Genomic DNA, 15,344 nt, shown 5'->3' with positions numbered 1-15,344 from the left:
TCTACAACATAGACATGCAAAATACTATCAGGTATTAAGTTCATGATAAATTAAAGTTTAGTTAATCAAATTATTAAAGAACTCCCATTTAGATAGACATCCCTCTAATCCTCTAAGTGATCACATGATCCATATCAACTAAACCATGTCCGATCATCACGTGAGATGGAGTAGTTTCAATGGTGAACATCACTATGTTGATCACATCTACTATATGATTCACGCTCGACCTTTCAGTCTCAGTGTTCCAAGGCCATATCTGCATATGCTAGGCTCGTCAAGTTTAACCTGAGTATTCCGCGTGTGCAAAACTATCTTGCACCCGTTGTATTTGAACGTAGAGCTTATCACACCCTATCATCACGTGGTGTCTTAGCACGAAGAACTTTCACAACGGTGCATACTCAGGGAGAACACTTATACCTTGAAATTTAGTGAGAGATCATCTTATAAAGCTACCGCCGAACTAAGCAAAATAAGATGTATAAAAGATAAACATCACATGCAATCATAATATGTGACATGATATGGCCATCATCATCTTGTGCCTTTGATCTCCATCTCCAAAGCATCGTCATGATCTCCATCGTCACTGGCATGACACCATGATCTCCATCATCTTGATCTATATCAATGTGTCATCATATGGTCGTCTCGCCAACTATTGCTATCGCATAGCGATAAAGTAAAGCAATTATTTGGCGCTTGCATCTTATGCAATAGAGAGACAACCATAAGGCTTTTGCCAGTTGCCGATAACTTCAACAAAACATGATCATCTCATACAACAACTTATATCTCATCATGTCTTGACCATATCACATCACAACATGCCCTGCAAAAATAAGTTAGACGTCCTCTACTTTGTTGTTGCAAGTTTTACGTGGCTGCTACGGGCTGAGCAAGAACCGTTCTTACCTACGCATCAAAACCACGACGATAGTTCGTCAAGTTAGTGTTGTTTTAACCTTCTCAAGGACCGGGCGTAGTCACACTCGGCTCAACTAAAGTTGGAGAAACTGACACCCGCTAGCCACCTGTGTGCAAAGCACGTTGGTAGAACCAGTCTCGCGTAAGCGTACGCGTAATGTTGGTCCGGGCCGCTTCATCCAACAATACCGCCGATCCAAAGTATGACATGTTGGTAAGCAGTATGACTTGTATCGCCCACAACTCACTTGTGTTCTACTCATGCATAAACATCTACGCATAAACCTGGCTCTGATACCACTGTTGGGGAACGTAGTAATTTTAAAAAAATTCCTACGCACACACAGGATCATGGTGATGCATAGCAACGAGAGGGGAGAGTGTTGTCCATGTACCTCGTAGACCGAAAGCGGAAGCGTTAGCACAACGCGGTTGATGTAGTCGTACGTCTTCACGATCCGACCGATCAAGTACCAAACATACGGCACCTCCGAGTTCAACACACGTTAAACTCGATGACGTCCCTCGAACTCCGATCCAGCCAAGCTTTGAGGGAGAGTTCCGTCAGCACGACGGCGTGGTGACGATGATGATGTTCTACCGACGCAGGGCTTCGCCTAAGCACCGCTACGATATTATCGAGGTGGATTATGATGGAGGGGGGCACCGCACACAGCTAAGAGATCAAGAGATCAATTGGTGTGTCTGTGGGGTACCCCCTGCCCCCGTATATAAAGGAGCAAGGGAGAGGCCGGCCCTAGAGGGGGCGCGCCAAGTGTGGGGAGTCCTACTAGGACTCCCAAGTCCTAGTAGGATTCCCCTTTCCTTTCCGGAGTAGGAGAGAAGGAAAGAGGGGGGAGGGAGAAGGAAAAGGGGGCTGCACCCCTTGTCCAATTTGGACTAGAGGGGGCGCGCGCCTCCTTCCTTTTGGCCTCTCTCCTCTATTCCCGTATGGCCCAATAAGGCCCAATACTTCTCCCAGTGAATTCCCGTAACTCCTCGGTACTTCGAAAATACCCGAATCACTCGGAACCTTTCCGATGTCCGAATATAGTCATCCAATATATCGATCTTTACATCTCGACCATTTCGAGACTCCTCGTCATGTCCCCGATCTTATCCGGGACTCCGAACTACCTTCGGTACATCAAATCACATAACTCATAATACAAATCGTCATCGAACTTTAAGCGTGCGGACCCTACGGGTTCGAGAACTATGTAGACATGACCGAGACACGTCTCCGGTCAATAACCAATAGCGGAACCTGGATGCTCATATTGGCTCCTACATACTCTACGAAGATCTTTATCGGTCAAACCGCATAACAACATACGTTGTTCCCTTTGTCATCGGTATGTTACTTGCCCGAGATTCTATCGTCGGTATCTCAATACCTAGTTCAATCTCGTTACCGGCAAGTCTCTTTACTCGTTCCATAATACATCATCCCGCAACTAACTCATTAGTTACAATGCTTGCAAGGCTTATAGTGATATGCATTACCGAGTGGGCCTAGAGATACCTCTCCGACAATCGGAGTGACAAATTCTAATCTCGAAATACGCCAACCCAACAAGTACCTTTGGAGACGCCTGTAGAGCATCTTTATAATCACCCAGTTACGTTGTGACGTTTGGTAGCACACAAAGTGTTCCTCCGGTAAACGGGAGTTGCATAATTAGTCATAGGAACATGTATAAGTCATGAAGAAAGCAATAGCAGAATACTAAATGATCAAGTGCTAAGCTAACGGAATGGGTCAAGTCAATCACATCATTCTCCTAATGATGTGATCCCGTTAATCAAATGACAACTCATGTCTATGGCTAGGAAACATAACCATCTTTGATTAACGAGCTAGTCAAGTAGAGGCATACTAGTGACACTCTGTTTGTCTATGTATTCACACATGTATCATGTTTCCGGTTAATACAATTCTAGCATGAATAATAAACATTTATCATTTAATAAGGAAATATAATAACTTTATTATTGCCTCTAGGGCATATTTTCTTCAGTAGCATCCCTAGACTCTATAATTGTACCGACCTTCTGGTCAGGTACCTCAGATTTCACCACTAGAAGTCTATAGCCAACGTAATGCTTGGCATAGCCAAGAAAAACACAGTCCATGGCCTTTGGTCCCAACTTGCGCTTTTTGATTATCAGCACGTTGACTTTCGCCAAACAGCCCCAAGTGCGTAGGTAAGAGAGTGTAGTTCTTTTCTTTTACCATTGCTCATAGGGAGTAGTCTCACTATCCTTTGTGGGAACTTTATTCAGGACATGACATGATGTCAATACAGCCTCCCCCCACCATGCCTTGGATAAACCCGATGTATCTAACATGGCGTAAACCAAATCAGTTAGAGTACAGTTTTTTCGTTTGGCAACCCCATTTGACTGGGGTGAGTAGGGAGGCGTCCTCTCATGAATAATACCATGTTCCGCACAGAATAAATCAAACTCATTAGAAAAGTACTCTCCGCCACGATCAGACCGGACTCGTTTTATTTTCTTCTCAAGTTGGTTCTCAACTTCAGCCTTATAGACTTTAAAGTAGTGTAGAGCCTCATCCTTAGTATTTAACAAATACACATAGCAGAATCTAGTGGAATCATCAATTAGAATCATAAAGTATTCCTTTCCACCTTTAGTCAACACACCATTCATCTCACAGAGATCTGAATGTATGAGCTCTAACAATGCCAGGTGTCTCTCCTTCGCAAGCTTGTGAGGCTTACGAGGTTGCTTAGCTTGCACACACGCATGGCACTTAGAGCCTTTGGCTAAAGTGAAACTCGGGATTAAATCCATCTTAGCTAGTCGCGTCATACAACCGAAATTTATGTGACTAAGACATGAATGCCAAACCTTAGATTCGTTCACATTAGAATAAATTTGCTTCACGACTTTATTACGGAAATCCTCCAGGGAAAGGCGGAACAAACCACCACAATCATATCATTTTCCAACAAATAGCCCATATCAAGATATGACTACTCAAATACTAACTTAAATCCTTCTTTACATAGAAGGGAGCCACTAACGAGATTCTTCTTGATGGCGGGGACATGCTGCATGTTCTTCAGTTGCACGATTTTTCCAGAAGTAAACTTCAGATCTACCGTGCCAACACCATGAACAGAAGCATGCGAGCCATTCCCCATCAGGACGGAACAATCTCGTGCGACCTGGTAAGAAGAAAACAAAGACACATCAGCACACACATGAATATTGGCCCTAGTGTCAACCCACCAATCGGTGGACTGACAAACTGAAAGTATGGTAAACAGAGAGAGAATTCCTTATTTGACACTCCCTTAAAATCATGTTCCTTATTTGACACTGGAAAAATTTTCTTCCCTATATGACCTATAGTCTTAATTTCTTTTCCTATATGACACTCTAGTTCATTTTATATACGTGAAAAGACCTTTTTGCCCCTGTACGTAATGTGACCAGAAATATGTAGCATTGAGCCTAATTAGGGAAAATTCGTAGTGAGCACAGCTGAACATGTTATCTCCTCCGTTGGTCTTTTTTGGGATGTGTGTGTATTCTGTATACCTGAGCACATGCATCCAATGTATTTAGAACGTATTCAGCTGTGGGTCTAGTTTCAGGCGGTATGGTTTGTGAGTGCGACTGTTTGACGTAGTTTTGTACGTGTGCTTTAACACTAAAATGCATTCTTAAAAATGAATGAATTTTTTAAGCACTTTTGTGTGTGCTTCGGTGATCACCTACGTGCATGCCATTAGTGCATCTGCACGTATTTGCATGGCCCATGCAGGACCTATAGCTGTATGGAAGGAAGTTGCGTGCTAGCACGAACGTACGCCCGGTTCGGTGCAGCCAACATGCATATGTATATGAACCGGGTCATACGAAGCTAGAATACATGTATTCGCTTGATTGTCAGGGTGCGCGTACATATTTAAATATCTACGCTCCGGCCTGCAAGCTTGTCGCGTATATGTACACAAATACATATAGACAACTAGCCAGACCGTGAGGTCAATTAGCACATGAACCATCGAAGGCCTTGGTGCTCCTCGTACGCAACTACATACGTACGGTGCACGTACGCACCTACATATGTATGGTGCTCCTCGTGTTGCACAGTTGCATGGTGATGCATGCTGGCGTGCTCCCATATTTAACAAAATGTAGCATGGATCATTTCCACAGATATGCTACTGCAGGTATACAATCTAACCGGAACAATAGCAAATCGACTGGCATGACAATACCAGCATATATGATGTCACATATGGATAACTCGACTGATTTTTTTGAAACAACTATTATCTTGTACATATTTGTGGTCACATTATACATATGGGTAAAATGGTCTTTTCACGTGAACAAAATGCACTAGTGTCATATAGGAAAAAAAATTAAGACTAGAGATCATATAAGGAAGAAAATTTTCTCCAGTGTCAAATAAGGAACACAATTTTAAGAGAGTGTCAAATAAGGAATTCTCTCGTAAACAGATTACCATACCCAGATGCCGCATCATTGTTGCTCAGAGTGACATTCACAGACTTGGAGTCCTGTGTTGGCTTCTTGTACTTGTTTGGGCACTTGTTTGCCCAATGTTCATCTGAACCACAAGTAAAGCAGCCATCTCTCTTTTTGTCTTTCTTCTTACCCTTCTTCTTAAAGGTAGTATTTCCTTGAACTTGTGGAAGTTCTTCTGCACCACATTGACGCTAGAAGAACCCTCTGTCCCTTTCACGTGTGAGTCCTTTGCTCTCGAGTTCTGCTCAACACTGAGATGACCGATGACATCCTCAACAGAGAATTCACATCTCAAGTGCTTGAGAGAAGTAGCAAAGTTCCTCCAACTAGGAGGGAGTTTTGCAATAATGCAACACACGACAAACTTGTCCGATAACTCACACTTCTGAAGCTCCAGCTCCTTAGCAATGCACTATATCTCATGAGCCTGGTCCAATACAGAACGGTTATCAACCATCTTGTAATCATGAAACTGCTCCATGGCATACAGCTCACTGCCAGCATCAGTTGCGCCGATTTTGACTTGGAGCGCATCCCACAAGTTTTTGGCAACCCCCATATGAATATAGGCGTCAACCAACTTGTCTCCAATCACACTCAGAACTGCTCCCAAAAAGATTGTGGTTGCCTCTCTAAACGCCTTCTCCTGTTCAGAAGCAATCGTTTCTGTGAGGGACACACCACCAACCACGAACACGTTTATCGCTGTGAGCCACAAGATGGGTAGCTACGCCAAATCCATGACCCACCATGATGTGGAATCAGACACCCCCATCGATGGTGACAATCCAACGGCAAAGCAACCAAAGCTTGATGTCTGATCAGTCAGAAAATGCAAAAAGTACTGAAAAAGTTGTACTGCTCAAGTTAGTATTCAAGTTGCTACAGGACATAAACGTCGCCGCTATTCCATACACCGTACAAACGTCCGATCTCTCCATCCGTGTGTCGCATTAACTAACATGTCGTCTACGTCCCTAAAATACCGCAAGTGCTCCATATCCCAATGCAATTGGACGCCTAACGATACCGTAAGCAGGCGAGCCCGGGCACGCCAATGAATTTTCGGGCGCTGGAATTTCTTTCAACTTAAATAGATCATACACATTACCACTTAACCTTTTGTTATCTATATTGTCTAGTTACTTTTTATTTACCATATGTATGTTTAGCTAGCTATTCTGCCCGGATTGATGAAGACGTCGAAGCCAGCCAAGCAGCCTCCCCGTTGTATGGTCACTGTGAAATTTGAAATCTTGCTTCGCAGCAGCGCCAGCTCCGTGATCCAGATCCTGTTTCCAAAAAGAAGTAAGAGAAACTGTGTCAACGGTAAAAAGTGAAAAACATGTTTAAATTGATAAGGAGCACGTAGAGCTGAAGGCAATAATTTAATATAGATCACCCTATTCTTCTATCAACAAATATTACCATGTTAAAGGTTTTTTCTATTTCAGTTAGCTACCTGCCTAGCTCATTGTTCTTGTCTAGCTTGAAAAATACTCCTCCCTCCGTCCCAAAATAAGTGACTCAACTCTGTACTAACTTTAGTACAAAGTCGAGTCACTTATTTTAGTAGAGTCGAGTCACTTATTTTAGTACAGAGTCGAGTCACTTATTTTGGGACGGAGGGAGTACGAAAATGGCACATAACAAAGATGTTCTTGACTTAAATTTGTATACCTTGGCTGAACGGAATCCTGCAAGCTGTGGAGCATCAAGAAAACTCTTAGGTGGAAAGCTCTGGATCTTTTCGTGATTAAAAGATGTGTGTTTTACAAACCCTCTAGCTGCTCTGATCATTTCTGGAACCACTTTACAGGCTTTCAAAAACCGCTTGCTGCTATCCTGTTCAAAGAAATTCATTCGATCAGTTGCAGGACCTAACAAAATATGTAAAAAATCTGAACTGGCAAGTTTAAGAAACCATACCACATCAGCATTGTAGATAGAGCCAGAACTTTGAATGACATTAAAAATATCTAGATCAATCTGGTGCCTCCACATAAGCAATAAACTTTGGGTCACTTCATCATTTTGTGTCAACATCCGCATCCATGAATGCAGGTCCTGTTCAAGATCTGTAACATCGTGCGCGATGTCACCAACGATCAGGTTTCCAAATTTCAAAATAGAATTGCATATGTGATGCAAACTACCCTTTGATAAGCTGAAAAGGTTCCAAATCAAACCAAGTTGAGTTAAGCTAATATAATAGCAACACCATATCAGTTAAAAAATAATTTTTAACGGGTCTTCAAAAGCTAATGCATATAATTGGAGTAGAACATAACTAAAACAAGTATAATTTCTGCATTAAATAAATTGATTTAACTGAATGCATAAAAAAAGAAGGGAAAACCGAATTATTTATTTCAAAGACGAGGCCTCAATTTAGAGGAAAAAAGGAAAGATGATCAGTCACGGAGAAATGTTTTTGCAGCACATGCAAGCAGTAGTATGCCCAACACTATCAGCAAGAGAGAAAGTGATGGATCCAGATTTATCTTTTCTGCAAAAGACAGGATTTTTTTTATTAAACCTGTTCATAGAATCATCGGTGCGGCCTGAAAGGAAAGAAGTTTGTAGTGTAGAGCCAATCTTGTTTTTGCAGCTAACCAGCTGAGAGACATCATTTTCTAGCTGTTCACACCAACTACAAGTTATCAGATAAAATATTCTTGACATGAGAGATATTGACATTCGATAATTTATGTATTTAGTACATAGTTGTAATGCCACAAACTTACAGTAAAACATTATTGCAAATGGGCAATTGGGCCAATATGTGATAACATGCAGTTTTATATAATTTATTCTAATGTGAAACTGCAAGGTTTCTGGGTGTATATACACCTGATATGGGGAAAAACTAATAATTAAAAAAAGTCAAAAAAGTTTAGAAGTTTTTTAGAATAAACTTGACTTTCTTATTCGTAGTATATAATTTTTCAGGAATAAAAAACCAGTGTTGAATTAAGGGCAATTTTTTATTACTACTATAGGTCACTATTCACACTATTTTGCCGATTTTTTTTTGTGGATTTTTTTACAAGTACAATGGAAGGTCAAGTTTATTTCAAAAATATTTTCAGAATTTCTTGACTTTCTATTTAATTACTATTTTTTCCGTATAGTGTGTATATACACCCATAGACCAATGTTCCTGTCCCAAGGTTCCTTTGCTATACATAGAACATACTTGAAAGATGCAAATGACTAGCTTACAATGAATATCCAAAAGTATTTCATGTATCACGTACAAACATGGATATGCCTACTGGAAGCTGGTAGTGCTACTAGCATAGTTAAAGGAGTTTTAGAATGTTCCCTCTATTCCTAAATGTCACTCTCGTTGGTTGTTCTTTTCCATCGTCCCTTTCGATTATTTCCCATGTCATTCTCTATTATGACTATAAACACACATGATCCCAAGGCAATAAGTGGGCTCATGAATGGGGTAAAATGGTCATTCCATGATGTTTCTTGGTTTAAGTGAAAACAGAGGGAGTAAAAACATATTGTCGTATATGGCTTTACATAGATGATGGCCAGTTCTTTTGGGCGGCTTAAAAAATAAGCTGCCTCGCCCCAGCTTAAAAAATAAGCCGCTCCCAAAATTTGTTGAGACTTCTTAATTAGTAATCCCATAACTAGTTCAGAAGCCCCGATGGATGAGGGAGGCGGCTTATCGGAAAAGCTGGAGAGGAGGCGGCTTATTTTTTAAGCCGCCAAAAGAACTGGCCGAGCCATAAGATCATATAACATGTCCTAATAAAAGAATATTGTCTAATACAATATGAGTGTATGTCCTTTTAGATGATACCTGTTCAACTTTTGATAATACCAGATCGCCAAGTAGAATACAGTCTGCATTCCTAGCGGTGCAAGGTAGGACCAATCCCTCATTTCTTATCGCTAGCAAAACAAGCTCAACCTATAACATAGATAATGTAAAAGTTGGATCAGAACATTATTTGTAATTAAAACTGAACAAAACATGTTTTTGCAATTTAAATTAGCAATAATATAAGAAGCAAAAAAAACTAGCTGTAAGTCATGGGTAAGCCATATCTATTTTGATTTGTTTCCTGTACAAATGGCTAGTTTGCACTACACTAAATATGGCACTAATTCATCTAGCGTGTCAGTGTCCCAGATACAACGGCTAACATTGTGAAACGAAGAATTTAGTTCATTGTACAATATGATGTGAAAACAAAAGGTGAAGTAGAAATTTAGCCCAGCTTCACTTGTAGTTGTTATATTGTTCAGTCCGGTGTAAGCCCGCCGTTGCAGCGTCAAGAAAAGTGGAAACTGTAGTACATTGTGCAAAATGATGTGTATATTTCCAAAGGTACTCGTACTTTTAAACCCCGTCTTTTCAATATAATGAAACGCAAGCTCTTTTGCGTTTTCTCGAAAAAAAGGTACTCGTAAATGTTAAGAGGATAACAAACATGCATGTGAGTTTCATCAATAACTGCTAGGTGGCAGCAAATTTTTCTCATACCAAACCGGAGCCCCTTCAATGTGCATGTTGTAACCACTTACCTAAGTGTGCACATAGTTAAAGGCTTTTTGTCACTATAGTATCCCAGATTAGAATCATTAATCGGATGTAATAGAGTACTCCAAACCGAAATATTTAGATACACATAAGTATGTTTTGAGCGAAATGTTATCTGATAAACAATGCAACACAGTTTAGCAAGAATAGACCATGAGCATGAATCATCAACCTGGAGTTCTTTTATCTGGGCAACAAATTTATCAATGGAGTCATGACACCATATTTGGAGGACTGTAAGAATTTGAGCGTAACGGCTTATTACTGCATCCAGCCTTTTTGCTGGCCCTTCAACTATGTCAATGAGTGCTTCAACAATGTTAGACCGGATATCTTTATTGTTTCTCCAATGGAATTTTCCCACTTCAATGTCCTTCTCTATCCTTTCAAGACCTTCTAAAATTTCATCTCGAGCATAAGAGGAAATAAAACCCTGCAAAATTACAGAATACAAGCACAATTACATAACTATAAACACTGATTGCACCCAAAAAAATAGTGGCACTAATAGCAAAGAGAACATAGTACTTCATCCAAAAGGTTTAGTTTAAACAAGATAAAAGTTCATAACATCCACATGGTTTTGATATTGTGCCAGTGCTACATAGACACATTTGAATGACTAAATAGTAAATAATATTCCAACTGGAAGTACGTAACCTTAAGTATCGACGATGCCTATCAGTTCACGTATCTTCCACAGTGATTTTTTAGTTCTGTTTTACCTTCTTGGTCAATTACCTAAGGAATCGAGCACACCACTGAAATAAATTGCAACAAAGGCTTTTTGTTTAATAACTGTCCAAGGAATCTGCGTCCACTTTTGCAAAAATCGAGTGCAAAAGTTGCACGTTTTGATGTGTACAGTAGTACAATACAACCATGGATATTGCCAGGATTTTGGAGAGCAAGAGATAGAAGGAGTACCTCCTCCATAATCATATTAGCATTCTCTTTGATGGACATTATGACGTATCTGTAGTTCTTACTGTCCGATGAGATGGACTCAACCAGGCCATCCACAAGATCTCTCAAGCGCTTCTCATCAGCCTCCAGGCGCTGCTTGTGCTGATATGTTACCTCCGGCTTTGTTCTCCCTAACTTGAAATGTTACGAACCAGTACTAGTCAGTTCACTTACGACTTCAATGAAAAACAATATTTGAACAACCTGGTGTATGTTAGACCTGAGAAATATCAGTCGAGTTTTTACCAGTTTCGTTTGCTAAAGGAGACAAAGAAGATTTATTTCACATAGTACCTCCTTGACACAATAAATAGCAAGCATATCCATGTTTTTCAAAATATAGGTTCTGATGTCAGTAGACTAAACAGCAACCATGAAAACTTTACAATTGTGATAACTATACATGAACCAACAAGAACATAAACAACTAACTGTGACTTCACAGTATGAATTGTTGATGCAGCTACTAAACATATATGCAATATGTGCAAATGATGACCAAGTACAGGAAACCTAGCGAAACCTAGCGAAACCAATGCCTTGTAACTTCATGTCCTTGCTGCTAGCTAACACAATGCAGCAGTCCTAAAGGCACCAACCAACAAAGCAGAAGTGCATGCACAATATGAGGAATTCGAACCCCTCAAACTATCAAGTAGACAACTACAAATATGAAAGCTGCCAGCCCTGGAACAGATTTCCATGGTGTGCACAGCAAGCATCAGCTATTTCATCTTCGGCTAGGTTTCATCATGTTTCAATCAGACTGAATAAATATCCTTACCAATATGGCATAACTGCAAAATGCTCTTTTACGTGTATATATAAATCAATGGTATATTAACATAAATGCTTCTCCAGAAGTGCCTAATCTTTCCAAATTATATACCTTGTAGATAAACCACACTTGACATGATGACACACTTTTGGAGCAACAATCATTGCAAGTCTTTTCTTTGGACCATAAGCAAATGTAAAATTCAAAATGAAAAGATACTTGGATAGATACATGGGATGATGGAAAGTACCACTGGATCCCGATAACGTTCCCTGTTGAGAAGGTCGATGTACACAGCTGAACTGGAAACAATTGTGTCGATCTGTAATGCTTGATCATCATACAGATAATCATCGTTCAGCAAAACCCACTTAGGCACCTTCAAGACAATGTTATAATTATGTTAAGCAATATGTTGTAACATTGAGTTTCAAAGATCATATGAATCACTGCACAGAGATATACGTATCCATATATCCACTAAGCATGATATATACCATGAGAAATCCCGAAAATTAGTAGTAGCAAAAGCTACTCTTCCCACCTTAAAAATATGCATATAGCCCGCTAATAGATACAGAGACCATCTGACATATGGGCTGTGGTGTGCAACTTTACGTCGTGAATGATTGCTGGTTAATAATAGTTGGCATGTACAGTTTGACGAAAAAGGGTTTTCCCCGCTTTATATTGTACACACACCCAGACCCAGGGCAAGATACAAAGGTGCCGGGGGCCAACACACCACTCCACCGACTACCAAGCAAACCACAGACCAGCTTGGAGCTGACGGAGACCTCCACCATGAGTATCCAGAACGAAGAGGTGAGACGGACCACAACGAAGCCAGGACTCCCAAACGATGCCTCCCAGAAGGGTACGACCATTGATGGCCGCCACCGTCCACCATGAGCAGAACGACATGAGTGGGAACGCTGTTGCGGAGCCTTCAGAAAGGGTACGTTGACAACAGCCACCGCCATCGTCATCCAGTATAGAGACTGGGCAAGTGGTGTACCCCGGCAGTCACACCCCACCGTCGCACCCAAGCTCCATCAACCACCCGCAACCACACCACCTGAGTAACCTGAGACGCACGCTCCGCCCACAAACGCCACCCACCGTCAGCGCCGCTGGCCTACAATCCAACATCCCCACGACCAACCAAGGCAGCGGCTTTGGCCTTACCGCCCTGTCCTGAAGAACACCAGATCGGAGAACAAGCAGACTAGGCCGGGGAAAGGGGGAGGAGTAGGAGCGGATCAGATCCACGACCGGCACCCCTGCCGGCGATGGAGGGCCACTACTAGCCCTCCATCCCTCCTGACAAGCCCTGATTTCACCCCTGCCGGCATGTACAGTTTTCAGTGAGAAATACAGCATGTACTGCAGTTTAAGATGTGCGTGCTATTGTTCGGATTTTGGGACCAAGTCCTGATCCAAAACCATCCAAAGTCGTGGAATCAACGCAAGATTTGAAGTATTAAATAAATCTCCCAAATCCTGCCACGCATCTGTGGTTTTAATCTTTACCTGGGCCTTCAGCTTCACCTGCCTTCTGTCGCAGCCCATGCCCCAGGCCATGGACGGAACAGCGTTGCTCCGCGACGGCACAAAGTGGTTGCAGAAGCTGTTACTTGGAGGAGGGTTCTTCCCGGAGAGGCCGCTCGCCGTGAAGCAGCCCCCCCGCAGCGACCCTTTCGCCGCAAACGCCGCCATCTGCAGTAAGGACGACAAATCGCCATAATTGTATAGATGAGCAACGAGTGGACCGAAGGAGCGGGCACACGATTTGAGCAGGAATTTGACCGAAGGAGCTCGGGAGGGAATCCGAACACGACCTCCGCACGGCAGCACGACGACGATTTGGGGAGCGAACGACCTCGGCGGAAGAGGGGACGGCGGCGAGCGGGCTCGGCAGAAACCCTTATTTTACCCAAAAAAGGCTTTCGATCCGCTTTATAAATAAAGCAACCACTAAGCACAAAGTAACAAGGTTCCAACCACACAAACACACGCGCTCAGGTGGGTTGTGCCCACCTCGTGGCCTCCCGCACCCCTTTTGAATTATAAATTCTCAAATATTCCAAAATACTTCGGGGTTAACCTAGATCAGAAGTTCCGCCGCCACAAGGCTCTGTTGGCACCGAAAACCAATCTAGACTCGTTCCGGCACCCTACCGGAGGGGGGAATCATCTCCGGTGGCCATCTTCATCATCCCGGCGGCCACCACGATGAGGAGGGAGTAGTCCTCCCTCGGGGCTGAGGGTTTGTAACAGTAGCTATGTGTTTTATCTCTCTCGTGATCTATATCATGGGCTTTGTTAATATAGTCGGATCATATGATATTTCTCCCCTCTATACTCTCGTTGTGATGAATTGAATCTTTACCCTTTGAAGTTTTGTCATGTCGGATTGAATATTCAGAGATGAGAACACATGATATATGTCTTACGGTATGAATACTTAAGGTGACAATTGGGGTATCTTATTGATTCACTTGATATATGTTATGGCATTCAACTCGCGGATTCCCGCGGTGATATTAGGGTAATCTATGCATAGGGGTTGATGCATGTTTTTCTCCGGTAGAAACTTTGGGGTCTATTTGTAGTTCCTTGTGTGGATTGAGTATTATGAATATGAATATGCTTTGGTGTTATTCTAGTACAAACTCTAGGATAGATCGAACAAAAACAATAGCTTTTTTGTTATTTTAGTACGAACTCTTGAATAGATCGATCAGAAAGAATAGCTTTGAGGTGGCTTCGCACCCTACAAACAATTCCTACCTTTTTTTTCTCCGCTAATAGGAACTCGGAAGTGACTCTTTGCTATACTTTGAGGGATAATCATATGATCCAACTATGTTAGCACTGTTGGGAGATTGCACTAGCGAAAGTACAGACCCTAGACCTTGTTTTTAAGCATTGCAACACCGTTTTTGTGCCCATTTACTATTAGTTACCTTGTTTTTTTATAATTTTAGATTACAAAAACCAATATCTACTATCCATATTACACTTTTATCACCATCTCTTCGCCAAACTAGTGCACCTATACAATTTACCATTGTATTGGGTGTGTTGGGGTGCTTGTATTTGGTTGCAGGGTCGTTTGAGAGAGACCATCTTCGTCCTACACATCTCACGGATTGATAAACCTTAGGTCATCCACTTGAGGGAAAATTGCTATTGTCCTACAAAACTCTGCCCTTGAAGGCCCAACACGTGTCTACAAGAATAAAGTTGCGTAGTAGACATCAGGACGCCAGTTGAGGCGCTTCCTTAAATGGGCGTTGGAGAATTCGGGAAGACCCTGCCGGACTGGATCCGGCAGCGGGACGTCGTCCATATAAAACCATTCCGAGGACCACTGCGGGTATACCTCTTTAGGTGTTCCTACAAGTTATCCGGACCCCGCTATACGCCATACTTCGGCACCACCTACTTCAAATATGGAACCTCCTCGGTGGCGGGGAACGAGGCAAAAGAATTTCCTCCATAGTTCAAAACGGGCCTCGATGCCTAAGAATAGTTCGCAGAGGGCGACAAAGCTTGAGATGCGCA

The 15,344-nt window shown here is 42.0% G+C and overlaps 1 protein-coding gene across 3 annotated transcripts; it reads right to left on the bottom strand.

The window, feature by feature from the left end:
• Positions 1–6,495: 6,495 nt before the first annotated feature.
• LOC123112692 (argininosuccinate lyase, chloroplastic) lies at positions 6,496–13,788 on the bottom strand. 3 transcript variants are annotated; one of them, XM_044533758.1, is made up of 11 exons: positions 13,616–13,788; positions 13,308–13,493; positions 12,025–12,153; positions 10,958–11,131; positions 10,203–10,463; positions 9,287–9,397; positions 8,003–8,103; positions 7,393–7,630; positions 7,244–7,308; positions 7,144–7,167; positions 6,496–6,755 (listed from the first exon to the last, which is right to left on the bottom strand). In XM_044533758.1, exons 2-11 carry the CDS (start codon positions 13,491–13,493, stop codon positions 6,632–6,634), a joined length of 1,413 nt encoding a protein of 470 aa, XP_044389693.1. In that variant the 5' UTR covers positions 13,616–13,788; the 3' UTR covers positions 6,496–6,631. The 3 variants fall into 3 exon arrangements, with proteins under 3 accessions (XP_044389693.1, XP_044389691.1, XP_044389692.1); XM_044533756.1 differs by having other exon boundaries at positions 7,144–7,308; XM_044533757.1 differs by lacking the exon at positions 13,616–13,788 and adding an exon at positions 13,584–13,608 and having other exon boundaries at positions 7,144–7,308.
• Between the last annotated feature and the right edge of the window lie 1,556 nt (positions 13,789–15,344).

The sequence above is a fragment of the Triticum aestivum genome, chromosome 5B (genome assembly GCF_018294505.1).
Source record: "Triticum aestivum cultivar Chinese Spring chromosome 5B, IWGSC CS RefSeq v2.1, whole genome shotgun sequence".
In the NCBI taxonomy this organism is placed as follows: domain Eukaryota; kingdom Viridiplantae; phylum Streptophyta; class Magnoliopsida; order Poales; family Poaceae; genus Triticum; species Triticum aestivum.
The sequence above is the reverse complement of the archived record's forward strand: the minus strand, read 5'-3'. Positions and strand labels throughout refer to the sequence as shown.